This window comes from Cherax quadricarinatus, chromosome 69 (assembly GCF_038502225.1).
Source record: "Cherax quadricarinatus isolate ZL_2023a chromosome 69, ASM3850222v1, whole genome shotgun sequence".
NCBI classification, from domain to species: Eukaryota; Metazoa; Arthropoda; class Malacostraca; order Decapoda; family Parastacidae; genus Cherax; species Cherax quadricarinatus.
The window spans coordinates 15,673,093-15,689,838 of NC_091360.1; the positions used below are offsets into that span (position 1 = coordinate 15,673,093).

The window sequence follows — 16,746 nt, forward strand, 5'->3', positions numbered from 1 at the left end:
GTACTACACACTGTGCCACCTGCAGTACTACACAGTGTACGAACTGCAGTACTACACAGTGTACCACCTGCAGTACTACACAGTGTACCACCTGCAGTACTACACAGTGTACCACCTGCAGTACTACACAGTGTACCACCTGCAGTACTACACAGTGTACCACCTGCAGTACTACACAGTGTACCACCTGCAGTACTACACAGTGTACCACCTGCAGTACTACACAGTGTACCACCTGCAGTACTACACAGTGTACCACCTGCAGTACTACACACTGTGCCACCTGCAGTACTACACAGTGTACGAACTGCAGTATTCAACTGACATCGATTCATCACATCTAACTATTTCAACCAGTTCACTGTTTCCTATCTTACCAGTCTATATATTTGTGCAGTTTCTATCAGCTGTGTCCTGATAAAGCTCTCACTGGATCGAAACGTGTCCCAGTGGAAGACCTTTCTGCAAATGTATCTTTTCTCCACCAGGTCAGGTTAGGTGAGGTTAGCAGACGGCCTAGGTTAGGTCAAAAGAAATTAGGAGGCATTCAAGGTTATATTAGGAGAGGTCAGGCGATGTCAAAGGTCAGTAGAAGTGAAAAGATAACGCGAGACATCATGAGAAGACAGTCAAGTCGGGCAAGAGAAGTGAAGAGGCTGCCGAGGTCAGTCTGGAAAGGTGAGACACGCAGAGTCAGGTCAGGAGAGGTGAGACATGCAGAGTCAGGTCAGGAGAGGTGAGACACGCAGAGTCAGGTCAGGAGAGGTGAGACATGCAGAGTCAGGCCAGGAGAGGTGAGACATGCAGAGTCAGGCCAGGAGAGGTGAGACATGCAGAGTCAGGTCAGGAGAGGTGAGACATGCAGAGACAGGTCAGGAGAGGTGAGACATGCAGAGTCAGGTCAGGAGAGGTGAGACATGCAGAGTCAGGTCAGGAGAGGTGAGACATGCAGAGTCAGGTCAGGAGAGGTGATACATGCAGAGTCAGGTCAGGAGAGGTGAGACATGCAGAGTCAGGTCAGGAGAGGTGAGACATGCAGAGTCAGGTCAGGAGAGGTGAGACATGCAGATTCAGGTCAGGAGAGGTGAGACATGCAGAATCAGGTCAGGAGAGGTGAGACATGCAGAGTCAGGTCAGGAGAGGTGAGACATGCAGAGTCAGGTCAGGAGAGGTGAGACATGCAGAGTCAGGTCAGGAGAGGTGAGACATGCAGATTCAGGTCAGGAGAGGTGAGACATGCAGAGTCAGGTCAGGAGAGGTGAGACATGCAGAGTCAGGTCAGGAGAGGTGAGACATGCAGAGTCAGGCCAGGAGAGGTGAGACATGCAGAGTCAGGCCAGGAGAGGTGATACATGCAGAGTCAGGTCAGGAGAGGTGAGACATGCAGAGTCAGGTCAGGAGAGGTGAGACATGCAGAGTCAGGTCAGGAGAGGTGAGACATGCAGAGTCAGGTCAGGAGAGGTGAGACATGCAGAGTCAGGTCAGGAGAGGTGAGGCATGCAGAGTCAGGTCAGGAGAGGTGAGACATGCAGAGTCAGGTCCGGAGAGGTGAGTTACCACATCAAGAATATGTATATGATTTTCATTTTTTTTAGTCCATCCTTCACTTGTTATACATAGTAAACTGCTGCTGCTAACTGCTCTCTTCTACATGTACTAGTTATTGTCTTAATTTACTAATTTGCTTCTTATGCACCAGCTTGAAATCGTTATCAGTTGCAACTTATATAGACTAATTTGTCAGGACTGTGTGTGTGTATATATATATATATATATATATATATATATATATATATATATATATATATATATATATATATATATTTAATTTAATAATAAACAAGTACAATGATATATACTTTTTTCATTAGTTTCAGAATGGTTTTTGTGAAATTACTACATACACAAATTTTCGCTTGCCTTATTCGGCAAGAAGAGCGTTGCTATTTAAGCCAAAACCGCAAGTTTTGCCTATTCGGCACGACATATATATTACTTTATTCTTAATTATATTGCTGTTAGGGTTACTTTCAACTTCAAAATCAGTAGTGATAAGATTTTGTATATATATATATATATATATATATATATATATATATATATATATATATATATATATATATATATATATATATATATATATATATATATATATATATATATATATATATATATATATATATATATATATATATATATATATATTGGCTGGTAATGTAGAGACTTTGTATGACAGATGTGTACCCGACTCCCACCGCTCCTTTGCCCTGGGACTTCAGTGGATGGTGGTTCGTCTGCTGGGCACCATCCCTGGACCTATACTCTTTGGTGCCCTCATCGATGATACCTGTATATTGTGGCAGTCCACCTGTGGCAAGGGCGGGGCATGTAGAAGCTATGATAACTTCTATATGAGCAGGTTAGTGGTTGCTACCTGTGCATGTGCAGGTTAGTAGGTGCTACCTGTGAATGAGCAGGTTAGTGGGTGCTACCTGTGTATGTGCAGGTTAGTGGGTGCAACCTGTGTATGTGCAGGTTAGTGGGTGCTACTTGTGTATGAGCAGGTTAGTGGGTGCTACCTGTGTATGAGCAGGTTAGTGGGTGCTACCTGTGTATGTGCAGGTTAGTGGGTGCTACCTGTGTATGAGCAGGTTAGTGGGTGCTACCTGTGTATGTGCAGGTTAGTAGGTGCTACCTGTGAATGAGCAGGTTAGTGGGTGCTACCTGTGTATGAGCAAGTTAGTGGGCGCTACCTGTGTATGAGCAGGTTATTGGGCGCTACCTGTGTATGAGCAGGTTAGTGGGCGCTATCTGTGTATGAGCAGGTTAGTGGGCGCTACCTGTGTATGAGCAGGTTAGTGGGTGCTACCTGTGTATGAGCAGGTTAGTGGGTGCTACCTGTGTATGAGCAGGTTAGTGGGTGCTACCTGTTTATGAGCAGGTTAGTGGGCGCTACCTGTGTATGAGCAGGTTAGTGGGTGCTACCTGTGTATGAGCAGGTCAGTGGGTGCTACCTGTGTATGAGCAGGTTAGTGGGTGCTACCTGTGTATGAGCAGGTTAGTGGGCGCTACCTGTGTATAAGCAGGTTAGTGGGTGCTACCTGTGTATGAGCAGGTCAGTGGGTGCTACCTGTGTATGAGCAGGTTAGTGGGCGCTACCTGTGTATGAGCAGGTTAGTGGGTGCTACCTGTGTATGAGCAGGTTAGTGGGTGCTACCTGTGAATGAGCAGGTCAGTGGGTGCTACCTGTGTATGAGCAGATTAGTGGGTGCTACCTGTGTATGAGCAGGTTAGTGGGTGCTACCTGTGTATGAGCAGGTTAGTGGGCGCTACCTGTGTATGAGCAGGTTAGTGGGTGCTACCTGTGTATGAGCAGGTTAGTGGGCGCTACCTGTGTATGAGCAGGTTAGTGGGTGCTACCTGTGTATGAGCAGGTTAGTGGGCGCTACCTGTGTATGAGCAGGTTAGTGGGTGCTACCTGTGTATGAGCAGGTTAGTGGGTGCTACCTGTGTATGAGCAGGTCAGTGGGCGCTACCTGTGTATGAGCAGGTTAGTGGGTGCTACCTGTGTATGAGCAGGTTAGTGGGTGCTACCTGTGTATGAGCAGGTTAGTGGGTGCTACCTGTGTATGAGCAGGTTAGTGGGTGCTACCTGTGTATGAGCAGGTTAGTGGGTGCTACCTGTGTATGAGCAGGTTAGTGGGTGCTACCTGTGTATGAGCAGGTTAGTGGGTGCTACCTGTGTATGAGCAGGTTAGTGGGTGCTACCTGTGTATGAGCAGGTTAGTGGGTGCTACCTGTGTATGAGCAGGTTAGTGGGTGCTACCTGTGTATGAGCAGGTTAGTGGGTGCTACCTGTGTATGAGCAGGTTAGTGGGTGCTACCTGTGTATGAGCAGGTTAGTGGGTGCTACCTGTGTTTGAGCAGGTTAGTGGGCGCTACCTGTGTATGAGCAGGTTAGTGGGTGCTACCTGTGTATGAGCAGGTTAGTGGGTGCTACCTGTGTATGAGCAGGTTAGTGGGTGCTACCTGTGTATGAGCAGGTTAGTGGGTGCTACCTGTGTATGAGCAGGTTAGTGGGCGCTACCTGTGTATGAGCAGGTTAGTGGGTGCTACCTGTGTATGAGCAGGTTAGTGGGTGCTACCTGTGTATGAGCAGGTTAGTGGGTGCTACCTGTGTATGAGCAGGTTAGTGGGTGCTATCTGTGTATGAGCAGGTTAGTGGGTGCTACCTGTGTATGAGCAGGTTAGTGGGTGCTACCTGTGTATGAGCAGGTTAGTGGGTGCTACTTGTGTATGAGCAGGTTAGTGGGTGCTACCTGTGTATGAGCAGGTTAGTGGGCGCTACCTGTGTATGAGCAGGTTAGTGGGTGCTACCTGTGTATGAGCAGGTTAGTGGGTGCTACCTGTGTATGAGCAGGTTAGTGGGTGCTACCTGTGTATGAGCAGGTTAGTGGGCGCTACCTGTGTATGAGCAGGTTAGTGGGTGCTACCTGTGTATGAGCAGGTTAGTGGGTACTACCTGTGTATGAGCAGGTTAGTGGGTGCTACCTGTGTATGAGCAGGTTAGTGGGTGCTACCTGTGTATGAGCAGGTTAGTGGGCGCTACCTGTGTATGAGCAGGTTAGTGGGTGCTACCTGTGTATGAGCAGGTTAGTGGGCGCTACCTGTGTATGAGCATGTTAGTGGGTGCTACCTGTGTATGAGCAGGTTAGTGGGTACTACCTGTGTATGAGCAGGTTAGTGGGTGCTACCTGTGTATGAGCAGGTTAGTGGGCGCTACCTGTGTATGAGCAGGTTAGTGGGTGCTACCTGTGTATGAGCAGGTTAGTGGGTACTACCTGTGTATGAGCAGGTTAGTGGGTACTACCTGTGTATGAGCAGGTTAGTGGGTGCTACCTGTGTATGAGCAGGATAGTGGGTACTACCTGTGTATGAGCAGGTTAGTGGGTGCTACCTGTGTATGAGCAGGTTAGTGGGCGCTACCTGTGTATGAGCAGGTTAGTGGGTGCTACCTGTGTATGAGCAGGTTAGTGGGTGCTACCTGTGTATGAGCAGGTTAGTGGGTGCTACATGTGTATGAGCAGGTTAGTGGGTACTACCTGTGTATGAGCAGGTTAGTGGGTGCTACCTGTGTATGAGCAGGTTAGTGGGCGCTACCTGTGTATGAGCAGGTTAGTGGGTGCTACCTGTATATGAGCAGGTTAGTGGGTGCTACCTGTGTATGAGCAGGTTAGTTTGTACTACCTGTGTATGAGCAGGTTAGTGGGTACTACCTGTGTATGAGCAGGTTAGTGGGTGCTACCTGTGTATGAGCAGGTTAGTGGGTACTACCTGTGTATGAGCAGGTTAGTGGGTGCTACCTGTGTATGAGCAGGTTAGTGGGCGCTACCTGTGTATGAGCAGGTTAGTGGGTGCTACCTGTGTATGAGCAGGTTAGTGGGTGCTACCTGTGTATGAGCAGGTTAGTGGGCGCTACCTGTGTATGAGCAGGTTAGTGGGTGCTACCTGTGTATGAGCAGGTTAGTGGGTGCTACCTGTGTATGAGCAGGTTAGTGGGCGCTACCTGTGTATGAGCAGGTTAGTGGGTGCTACCTGTGTATGAGCAGGTTAGTGGGTGCTACCTGTGTATGAGCAGGTTAGTGGGTACTACCTGTGTATGAGCAGGTTAGTGGGTGCTACCTGTGTATGAGCAGGTTAGTGGGCGCTACCTGTGTATGAGCAGGTTAGTGGGTGCTACCTGTGTATGAGCAGGTTAGTGGGCGCTACCTGTGTATGAGCAGGTTAGTGGGTGCTACCTGTGTATGAGCAGGTTAGTGGGTGCTACCTGTGTATGAGCAGGTTAGTGGGCGCTACCTGTGTATGAGCAGGTTAGTGGGTGCTACCTGTGTATGAGCAGGTTAGTGGGTGCTACCTGTGTATGAGCAGGTTAGTGGGTACTACCTGTGTATGAGCAGGTTAGTGGGTGCTACCTGTGTATGAGCAGGTTAGTGGGCGCTACCTGTGTATGAGCAGGTTAGTGGGTGCTACCTGTGTATGAGCAGGTTAGTGGGCGCTACCTGTGTATGAGCAGGTTAGTGGGTGCTACCTGTGTATGAGCAGGTTAGTGGGTACTACCTGTGTATGAGCAGGTTAGTGGGCGCTACCTGTGTATGAGCTGGTTAGTGGGTGCTACCTGTGTATGAGCAGGTTAGTGGGTGCTACCTGTGTATGAGCAGGTTAGTAGGTGCTACCTGTGTATGAGCAGGTTAGTGGGTGCTACCTGTGTATGAGCAGGTTAGTGGGTGTTACCTGTGTATGAGCAGGTTAGTGGGTACTACCTGTGTATGAGCAGGTTAGTGGGTGCTACCTGTGTATGAGCAGGTTAGTGGGCGCTACCTGTGTATGAGCAGGTTAGTGGGTGCTACCTGTGTATGAGCAGGTTAGTGGGCGCTACCTGTGTATGAGCAGGTTAGTGGGTGCTACCTGTGTATGAGCAGGTTAGTGGGTGCTACCTGTGTATGAGCAGGTTAGTGGGTGCTACCTGTGTATGAGCAGGTTAGTGGGTGCTACCTGTGTATGAGCAGGTTAGTGGGCGCTACCTGTGTATGAGCAGGTTAGTGGGTGCTACCTGTGTATGAGCAGGTTAGTGGGTGCTACCTGTGTATGAGCAGGTTAGTGGGTGCTACCTGTGTATGAGCAGGTTAGTGGGTGCTACCTGTGTATGAGCAGGTTAGTGGGTACTACCTGTGTATGAGCAATCTGTTCCATTTAATTTATCTAGATTATTTTGCTTGTCACTTTTCATGATTATTAAGTCTAATTTATCAGCTCGGTTACTAATTAACTTGATAAATAATTAAATGCTTGTTGCACGTAAGTTTTTCTTGAACACTTATAATAATATGAAATGACTCAAGAAATCGTAATGACACGATTGCTAGCTGGTCTAGTGGCTAACGCGACGGGCTGGAGTTTTGAGACTCTATGACCGCGGGTTCAATCCCGGCCGGGGGTATGGTTTAATAATATGAAAGTTTAGATGAATCAGCTTTAAAAAACTGTTTCTTGTAGACACAAAAATGCACGTAATATGTATCTGCAAGTTGTAGAAATGCATGCAAGGTCAATGAAAATTGCAATAAAATTTTAAATTTTGATTGACTAGGATGGTTTCTAGGTTGGTTTTAGTGTTGATAAGTTGGTTAAAATAAGTGAAAAAAGTGATTAATTTAGCATATTTAAGCAGTTTTTAGGTTGATTCTAATGGCTGAACTGGGAATTTCTCTGTTCCATTAGTTTGGAAACTTACTACAGTTGGTTTCATCTGGGGAAATGACCCAAAATAAGGGGTCACTTCACCCTCCTCACCTTTACCTCCCCAGAAACACATCTGGTTTGACTAATCCGTCAACAACTATTAGGTCCTCCAAATACGCTTGACAATGGTCTTCTAGATGATAAATAAGGAAAAACTTCGATTTCTAGTGGAGTGACGATGTAGTGACAATGTAGAGCAATCTAGCATAGCAAGAGTCTCAGGACGGTCATAACGGAGAGACGCAAGATTGTTTTAGTAACTGGAATTACTACTGTTATTTTGGGACTCTGATTTGAAAAAGGAAATTACTGAACTTAGTTTAAAATTAACTGAAAGTCCAAGTTTTGGACTATTAACAGGTTGGTTTCGGAATTACCATAGTCGTGTCTTGCTGTCAGTTTATAGCACTCAAGCCACACTAGTAAAATAGACTAGATGTCGGTCTATTTGATGACTGAAATAGACCGAGAATTGGCTAAAAATGAGTATCTTTGACCGACTTTCCCAGCAGTTAACCCTCCAAGAAGCTATTTTTAGGTCTGTAAAACCTCCAGTGACCTTCAAATGGATCTTAATAAATAGCCACTAATATCACACACAGCTGTAATGTGACATAACTCATAAATCACAGCTGCAATGTGACATAACTCATAAATCACAGCTGCAATGTGACATAACTCATAAATGACAGCTGCAATGTGACATAACTCATAAATCACAGCTGCAATGTGACATAACTCGTAAATCACAGCTGCAATGTGACATAACTTATAAATCACAGCTGCAATGTGACATAACTAGTAAATCACAGCTGCAATGTGGCATAACTCATAAATGATAGCTGCAATGTGAAATAACTCATAAATCACAGCTACAATGTGACATAACTCATAAATCACAGCTGCAAGGTGACATAATTCATAAATCACAGCTGCAAGGTTACATAATTCATAAATCACAGCTGCAAGGTGACATAATTCATAAATCACTGCTGCAAGGTGACATAATTCATAAATCACAGCTGCAAGGTGACATAATTCATAAATCACTGCTGCAAGGTGACATAATTCATAAATCACAGCTGCAAGGTGACATAATTCATAAATCACAGCTGCAAGGTGACATAATTCATAAATCACAGCTGCAGGGTGACATAACTCATAAATCACATAAATACCCGACGCTATTACCAGAAAGGCAAAAATACGGTAGGAATGCACTTGGCCGACGGTGGTACGAGAGGCGCATCCCACAATTATCTTGTTAGATAAAAAGACATATGCTTAACTAATTTGATGTTTTATTGTTGCAACGTTTCGCTCTTCAGAGTTTTGTAAAGTTATTATAAACAATACAGTGCCACAGAGGATACATATATAGATAATAATATGAGATCATAAATCATTAGCAGTGAAGAAACCTAACTGGCCCATGATAATGGTTGTAGCAATAGTAGTAATAGTAGTAGTAATAGTAGTAACAGTAGTAGTAATTGTATAGTAGTAGTAGTAGTAGTAGCACCAATCGAAGTAGCAGTAATGGTATTAATAGTAGTAGGAATAGTAGTAGTAGTAGTATTAATAGTAGTAGTAGTAGCAGCAGTAGTAGAAGTGGTAGTAGTAGTAGTAGTAGTGATAGAAGTAGAAGCAATAGTAATAGCTGTAGGAGTAGTAGTAGTAGTAGAAATAATAGTAATTGTAATAGTAGTAAAGTAGTAATAGAAGTAGTAGTAACTGTAGCAGTATTAATAGTAGGAATTGCAGGAGCAGTGGATGTAACTTTTGGTTGTTATGTGATGGCATAGTTCATTGTTTTGAGAATAATTCTGGCTAATTCATCAGATGACGAAGCTGCCATTATTCCCTTTAATAGTGACTGAAATGAAATTTTAGTTCCTGGAGCAAACTTTTGAAGACTGAAACATTACAACATAAAAAGTCGCACTAGACATTTGTTCTTCTATATATCATATTCTGGATAATTCTACCAATATTATTACATTACTCCTTTGCATGAAAAAGAAAATCTAAAGTGCCATTCTCCTCCCTTATCCTTAATTTTCAATATTTCATCTGCAAACCCAGGAAAATGGGACTTAAATGGCCTTTAAAAAAGACAGATGTCTAGACAAAAATTTATTCAGTCTGAGACCTAATTTTAAGAAAAAGTCAATTTTTCAGCACCTAACTGGCGGTGTCTGAGTGAAAACAGTTGTTTGGTTACTAATAGTCCCCTAATTAGTGGTTAATGAATATTATATATATACATATATATATATATATATATATATATATATATATATATATATATATATATATATATATATATATATATATATATATATATATATATATATATATATATATATATATATTGGTCTTCCAAAAGTATATGCATAATATGTTAGTGTTTGTTAAAATTATTTTCTGCAGAGTTTATTGAACAGCTCAACTGCCCATTAGGTTAAATAGCCTGTCCCAGCCTGTACTCACCTAATTGTGGTTGCAGGGGTCGAGACTCAGCTCATGGCCCCGTCTCTTCACTGATCGCTACTAGGTCCTCTCTCTCCCTGCTCCATGAGGTTTATCATACCTCGTCTTAAAACTATGTATGGTTCCTGCCACCACTACATCACTTGCCAGACTATTCCACTTCCTTACAACTCTATGCCTAAAGAAATACTTCCTAACATCTCTTTGACTCACCTGAGTCTTCAACTTCCAACTGTGACCCCTTGTTTCTGTGTTACATCTCTGGAACATCCTGTCTCTGTCCACCTTGTCAATTCCCTGCATTATTTTGTATGTCATTATCATGTCTTCCCTAACCCTCCTGTCCTCCAGTGTCGTCAGGGCGTTTTCCTTTAACCTTTCTCCTTAGGACATTCCCCTAACCTCTGGGACTAGCCTTATTGCAAACCTTTGCACTCTCTCTAATTTCTTGAGATGCTTGACCAGGTGTAGGTTCCAAATTGGTGCTGCATTCTCCAGTATAGGCCTGACGTACTCAGTGTACAGAATCTTGAACGATTCCTTACTGAAGTATCGGAACGCTATTCTCAGGTTTGGTAGGCGCCAATATGCTGCAGCAATTATGTAGTTGATTTGCGCCTCAGGAGATGTGCTCGGTATTATATTCACCCCAAGATCCTTTTCCTTGAGTGAGGATTGCAGTCTTTGGCCACCTAGCCTATAATCTGTCTGTGGTCTTCTTAGCCCTTCCCCGATCTTTATGACTTTGCATTTGGCGGGGTTAAATTCGAGGAGCCAGTTGCTGGATCAAGTTTCCAGCCTGTCCAGGTCTCTTTGAAGTCCTGCCTGATCCTCATCTGATTTAATTCTCCTCATTAACTTCACATCATCTGCAGACAAGGACACTTATGAGTCTATCCCTTCCGCCATGTCATTCACGTACACCAAAAATAGCACTGGCCCTAGGACTGACACCTGTGGAACCCCGCTCGTCACAGACGCCCACTCTGATACCTCGTCTTGTACCATGACTCGTTGTTGCCTCCCTGTCAGGTATTCTCTGATCCATTGCATTGCCCTTCCTGTTATACGTGCTTGATTCTCTAGTTTTTGTATTAATCTCTTATCAAGAACTGTATCGAAGGCCTTGCAGTCCAAGAAAATGCAGTCTACCCACCCCTCTCTCTCGTGTCTTACTTCCGTTACCTTGTCATAAAACTCCAGTAGCTCTATGACACGAGATTTGCCTTTCCTGAATCCGTGCTGGTTGTCGTTCATAAGCTTGTTCGCTCTACTTGCTCCACCACTCTCCTGATAATCTTCTCCATGACTTTGCATACTATGCACGTCAGTGACACTGGTCTATACTTTAGTGCCTCGTGCTTACGTGCTTCGCTAGGTGTGAGTTCCAAACAGGTGCTGCATACTTCATTATAGGCCTGACATTCACTGTGTACAAGGGTCTGAACGATTTTTTATTGAGATGGCAGAATGCTATTTATAGGTTTGCTAGGCGCTCATATGCTACAGCATTTATTTGGTTTATGTGCTCTTCAGATGTGCCGGGTGTTATACTCACCTCAAGATCCTTTTCCTTGAGTGAGGTTTGTAGTCTCTATCCCCCTAGACTGTACTTCATCTGCAGTCTTATTTACCCTTCCCCAATCTTCATGACTTTGCACTTGGTGGGGTTGAACTCCAGGAGCCAATTGCTGGACCAGGTCTGCAGCCTGTCCAGATCCCTTTGTAGTTCTGCTTGGTTCTCATCCGATTGAATTATTCTCACCAGCCATTTGGACCCAGAGGTCCAAATGGCCTGTTATCCTGGGTGTAAAGGGAGCAATATAAACACAGCAGGTTAAGGTAGCGGCAGCGGCAGCAGCGACTTCCAAGCTCCGTACTTTTCTCCAACTACCAGAGCTACCAATGCTCCTATGATGACCTAGTTACAAGCAAAACTGCACTACCCAACGTAGCACCCAGAATGACCAAAGATTACCAACAGTGAAACCTACAAATCGAAAATAAGAGAGATCAAAGGAAGACTGCACACAAACCGAAAGCAACACCCCGCTGCCAGCCGAACAACGTAACCCTAAGCTTTGTATACTACAACTTCTTCTTAACAGCAACAATTCCTGTAGTATTATGAGGCGCAATCTAAGAGGAAACAGCACCAAGGCCAGCAAGAAAACACCGAAAAATCAACTATTCAACAAGTGTAGCCAGGAGGACGCCGGCCCAGCAACCACCCCACTCACCACAACTCAAGGCGACACCACAACAATAACAACAAACATGGCTGCCGCCAGCCCATCCTCCCCTCTCTTCCCCGGATTCAACCTACCAAGTAGTCTCTCAGGTATGACAAACGATCCAGATACCCTAAAGACATGCATCTCCACCTTAGTTATTGAAAATATGAATCTTCGAGAGACGCTAACAAAACAAGACACCAGGATGACACAACTCGAAAACAAAATCCTCAGTCTTGAACAAAAGTTATCAACACCTGGAATGACTAACTGTGACAAGACCATCCAAACAGTCATAGATAGCCATACCCAACAAATAATCTCTCTTAATACAAAGGTTGAAGAAGCAGTAAAACAATGGAAGAACAACTTAGATAACCAGTTCAGTGACTACTTTGCTCTCCAAGAAGATAAAACTGAGCAAGATAAACTATCGGACACAGTAATAGTTAACAGTCCACTTTTTCCCAGTGATATGAACCAAACAAACAGAAAAGAAATTACTCTACAGATCATAAAGGACCAAACTAGTGTTATTGTACCAGAGTCTGAAATAAAAGAAGCCAGGTTACTAGGATCCCATGGTAGAAAAAGTGTTATGCTTAGATTCCACTCACATGATAGGAAAAAAGACTTAATTATTGCATCTATTAAAGTAAAGAAAGAGGTATACATAAACGAGTGTCTTACCAAAAAACGTCAGAACCTCCTGTATAGAGTCAGAAAACTTAAGCGAGAGAATAACGACACAATACACCAATGCTTCACACGGGATGGGAAAATTCTAGTTAGGAAAACAAATGTAGGTCAACTGTACACAATAACGAACGAGAATGATCTATCACGATTTCTCAGGGATACTAATCTTACAGAGAATAACTAAACAATGTCCAACTTAAAAGCCTACGTAGTGTAGTGTATGTTTTGCTCCATTATTGTTCAAATTTCATTGTACAATCTCTTAGTAATTAAATATTCAACTACCTCATTTTGTAATTTTACTAGTAAGCATAAATCACCTTATGTGATTTTCTTATTTACTATTGTTCGCTTGAACACTAGCTGAATTGATACTTTCTCTGTCCATATTACTACCTCTTATTTTTTTAAATACTATCAATTGATATTACTTACTAAAATTAATAAATATCATTTTTACTAAAATTTCTATTTACTCTTAACATTTTTGACATTAAATAACCATTACTTGTCTAATTACCTTTACCTGTTTTAATACCACATTTACTATCCTAGATTACTCTTAATTACCTTGTACTGCCATATAACCTCAAGTATAACTACCAGTGCAATATTGAATGAAATAAACATTACTTTTTCACTTTTTTGTAATCATTATTACTTACTAAAATTTTATTAAACACCATATTTACTACCAGTCAATTTTACTTTTGTACATTAAACATTATTTTATACTTCCCATAACATTTTGTTGCCAAATTTTCAAGTTTTTACATTCAACCCCAACCTTTGTATTATCCTTTGTACCTGTGTACCTGGGTACCTGTCTACCATCTTACTATCATATTATAACCAAGACATTACCATTGTGATTTTTTACTATTTTTCTTTTGTACTTTAATTGTGAATTTTATTTTGTCAATTTAAATCTATAGTTATAATCTTGATCTTGTCAACAACCTATACCAGACTCTAGTGCTATTGCAAGTACCATTTCAAATTGTATTTTTATATTATAAGTTTATATTATAATTCCTACCATCTGTCCATTTAACTTTGCTTACCATTACTTAATTTTAGTCCCTTATATATTTTCTCCTTTATTTTAGCTTTATATAACTATCCTAGTTTATATATCCACAACTGTTAAAATAATCAAGGTGCTATTCTCAGGTGCTAAAGTAGAATAAGCTCATAATATTGCCATTATATTCCAAAGCTCATTTATTTGATTACCACTTTGTTGTTCACCACAACCTATATTAGTCCCTTTTTATTATAATTTTAAACTATAATTCTAACTTTAAAAAATTACCTTTATAGTACTACCTACTATCATATTCCCAAGCACTATTATATGATCATCACTTTATTTGTATTAGTCCCTTAGCTCATTATTTTACATTTGTTAAATAATTCAGGTGCTCTTTTTTAGCTTAAGACTATTTACTTTGTTTTATACTTAATTCTAACTATAGATTCACTACAAATCTTATGATTACAAGCATTGATCCTGATACCAACCTCTTATTTAATGACTTAAATGAATCAAACAGTTACTGTAATTACTACACTGCAGAACAATCAAAGGCACTTCTCAGTGCCAACAACAACATAACTATCTTTAACTACAATATCAGATCTTTAAGCAAGCATTACGATGACCTCATAGCATTACTAAATTCCTTACATGCCAATATGTCCATCATTACACTAACTGAAACCTGGCTAAAGCCTGATAGTACAGATGTCTATGCCATTCCTGGTTACACAGCCATACACAACTGTAGGCCAGACCAACAAGGGGGTGGCACAGCCATATACTACTCAGACCAACTAGAATGTATCACTAATACTTGCACAAGGGATGAACATGGGGAATATATAATAGCTAAATTCAAATCCAAATACCTACAAAAACCTCTCATATTGATAAACATCTACAGAGTTCCACAGTCAAACATTAGCCAATTTAGTCAAAATCTAGGAAGTATGATAACTGATGCACGCATGAACAAAGATCACTTACTACTCTCAGGTGACTTCAATATAAATCTCCTGCAAGACCAGGACCCACACGTTACTGAATTCACAAACACAATGAGTAACTGTATGTTACTACCAACAGTAACAAAACCTACAAGAGTTACAGAGACTAGTGTTTCCCTACTTGACCACATCTGGACCAACACCATATCCCCTTTAAAATCAGGCATAATTATAGATAATACCACAGACCACTACCCTACTTTCCTCATAACAACTCTTGGTAAACTACCCCAAGACACTACTAAAGTTACCTTCAGACTTCACAATGAGGCAGCCATTAATAACTTCACAACAGCATTAGCAAACATTGATTGGCACACTGAGCTAGAAATCTATACAGATATTGACGAATGTATTAATAATTTTCTAAAAAAGACCCAATACCTCTATAACAAGCACTGCCCTAAAAAAACTAAACAGATGACAGCAAAGAGACTGAACAGTCCCTGGCTAACACCCAGCATTCTCAAATCCATAAATACAAAACACCATTATGAAAAACAGTACAGAATGGGTCACATAACCAGAGACCAAACAAAACGTTACTCGTCAATCCTAACCAGCCTGATAAGAAGGGCAAAAAAATTGTATTATGAGAACAGATTATCCAACTTACGAGGTGATATAAAAAAGACCTGGAAAACCCTATCAGAAATTCTGGGAACAAAAAAGATATCACGAAATAGCGAAATAAAATTAGCAAAATCAGATGAACCCCAACTCCCACCAACAGAAACAGCAAACAGACTCAATGATTTCTTCTCCACTATAGGACAAAACCTTGCCAATAAAATCCCAAGCTCAGATACCCCACCAAATGACTACCTCACCGGCAACTACCCGAACACACTGTTCCTAGCTCCGACTAACCCATACGAAGTCTCCCTTATTATCAATGCACTAAAAAACAAGGCAGGAGATTTAAGTACCTTACCACCCTTTATATACAAAAAAGTGTTACAAGTGCTGTCTCCAATTATTGCAACACTCTTTAACAAATCCATTGAATCCTCCACCTTCCCTACAGTACTCAAAATAGCAAGGGTCACCCCGATCCACAAAGGAGGAGACCAAGCAGAGTTGAATAACTATAGGCCAATATCCAACTTACACCCTCTCTCAAAAATCTTCGAAAAATTAATTCATAAACGAATCTACTCCTACCTTATCTCCCAAAACATACTCAACCCCTGCCAATTTGGATTCAGGCCTAATAAAAATACTAATGATGCTATTATACACATGCTAGAACATATATACACTGCAATAGAGAAAAAAGAACTCCCACTGGGGATCTTCATTGACTTACGTAAAGCTTTTGATACAGTTGACCATGACTTGCTCCACGTAAAATTGTCACACTATGGTATAAGAGGGCACTCCCTCAACTACCTCAAGTCATACCTCAGCAACAGAAGCCAATATGTGTACGCAAATGGGGCAAACTCTTCTGCGCAACCAATTACAGTTGGTGTCCCACAGGGAAGTGTCCTTGGCCCTCTTCTCTTTCTCCTATACATAAATGACCTTCCAAATGCTTCGCAATTACTCAAACCCACACTATTTGCAGATGACACTACATACGTCTTCTCTCACCCGAGCCCAGTCACACTAGCCAATACTGTAAATACCGAATTACAGAAAATATCTACCTGGATGAGGACTAACAAACTTACACTAAACATTGACAAAACCTACTTCATTCAGTTTGGTAACAGAGCTACAGATGTCCCTCTTAACATAATGATAAACGGATCACCTATCACAAAGCTAACATAGGGAAAATTCTTAGGAATCCACCTTGATAATAGACTCAAATTTCATACACATATACAACAAATTTCTAAGAAAATTTCCAAGACTGTAGGCATACTATCGAAGATACGGTACTATGTTCCACAGTCAGCCCTCCTGGCCCTATATCACTCTCTTATTTACCCCTATCTCACCTATGGAATTTGTGCATGGGGCT

At 41.9% G+C, this 16,746-nt stretch overlaps 1 protein-coding gene across 5 annotated transcripts in view; it reads left to right on the forward strand.

Moving 5' to 3' along the window:
- Positions 1–16,746, forward strand: part of Oatp26F (Organic anion transporting polypeptide 26F) — a 669,510-nt gene that overhangs the window by 649,753 nt on the left and 3,011 nt on the right. For all 5 annotated transcript variants that reach the window (XM_070099851.1, XM_070099848.1, XM_070099850.1 and 2 more), the window contains one exon: positions 2,237–2,419. In XM_070099851.1, coding sequence (XP_069955952.1) covers positions 2,237–2,419 — 183 coding nt within the window. The remainder of the gene's footprint in view (positions 1–2,236; positions 2,420–16,746) is intronic.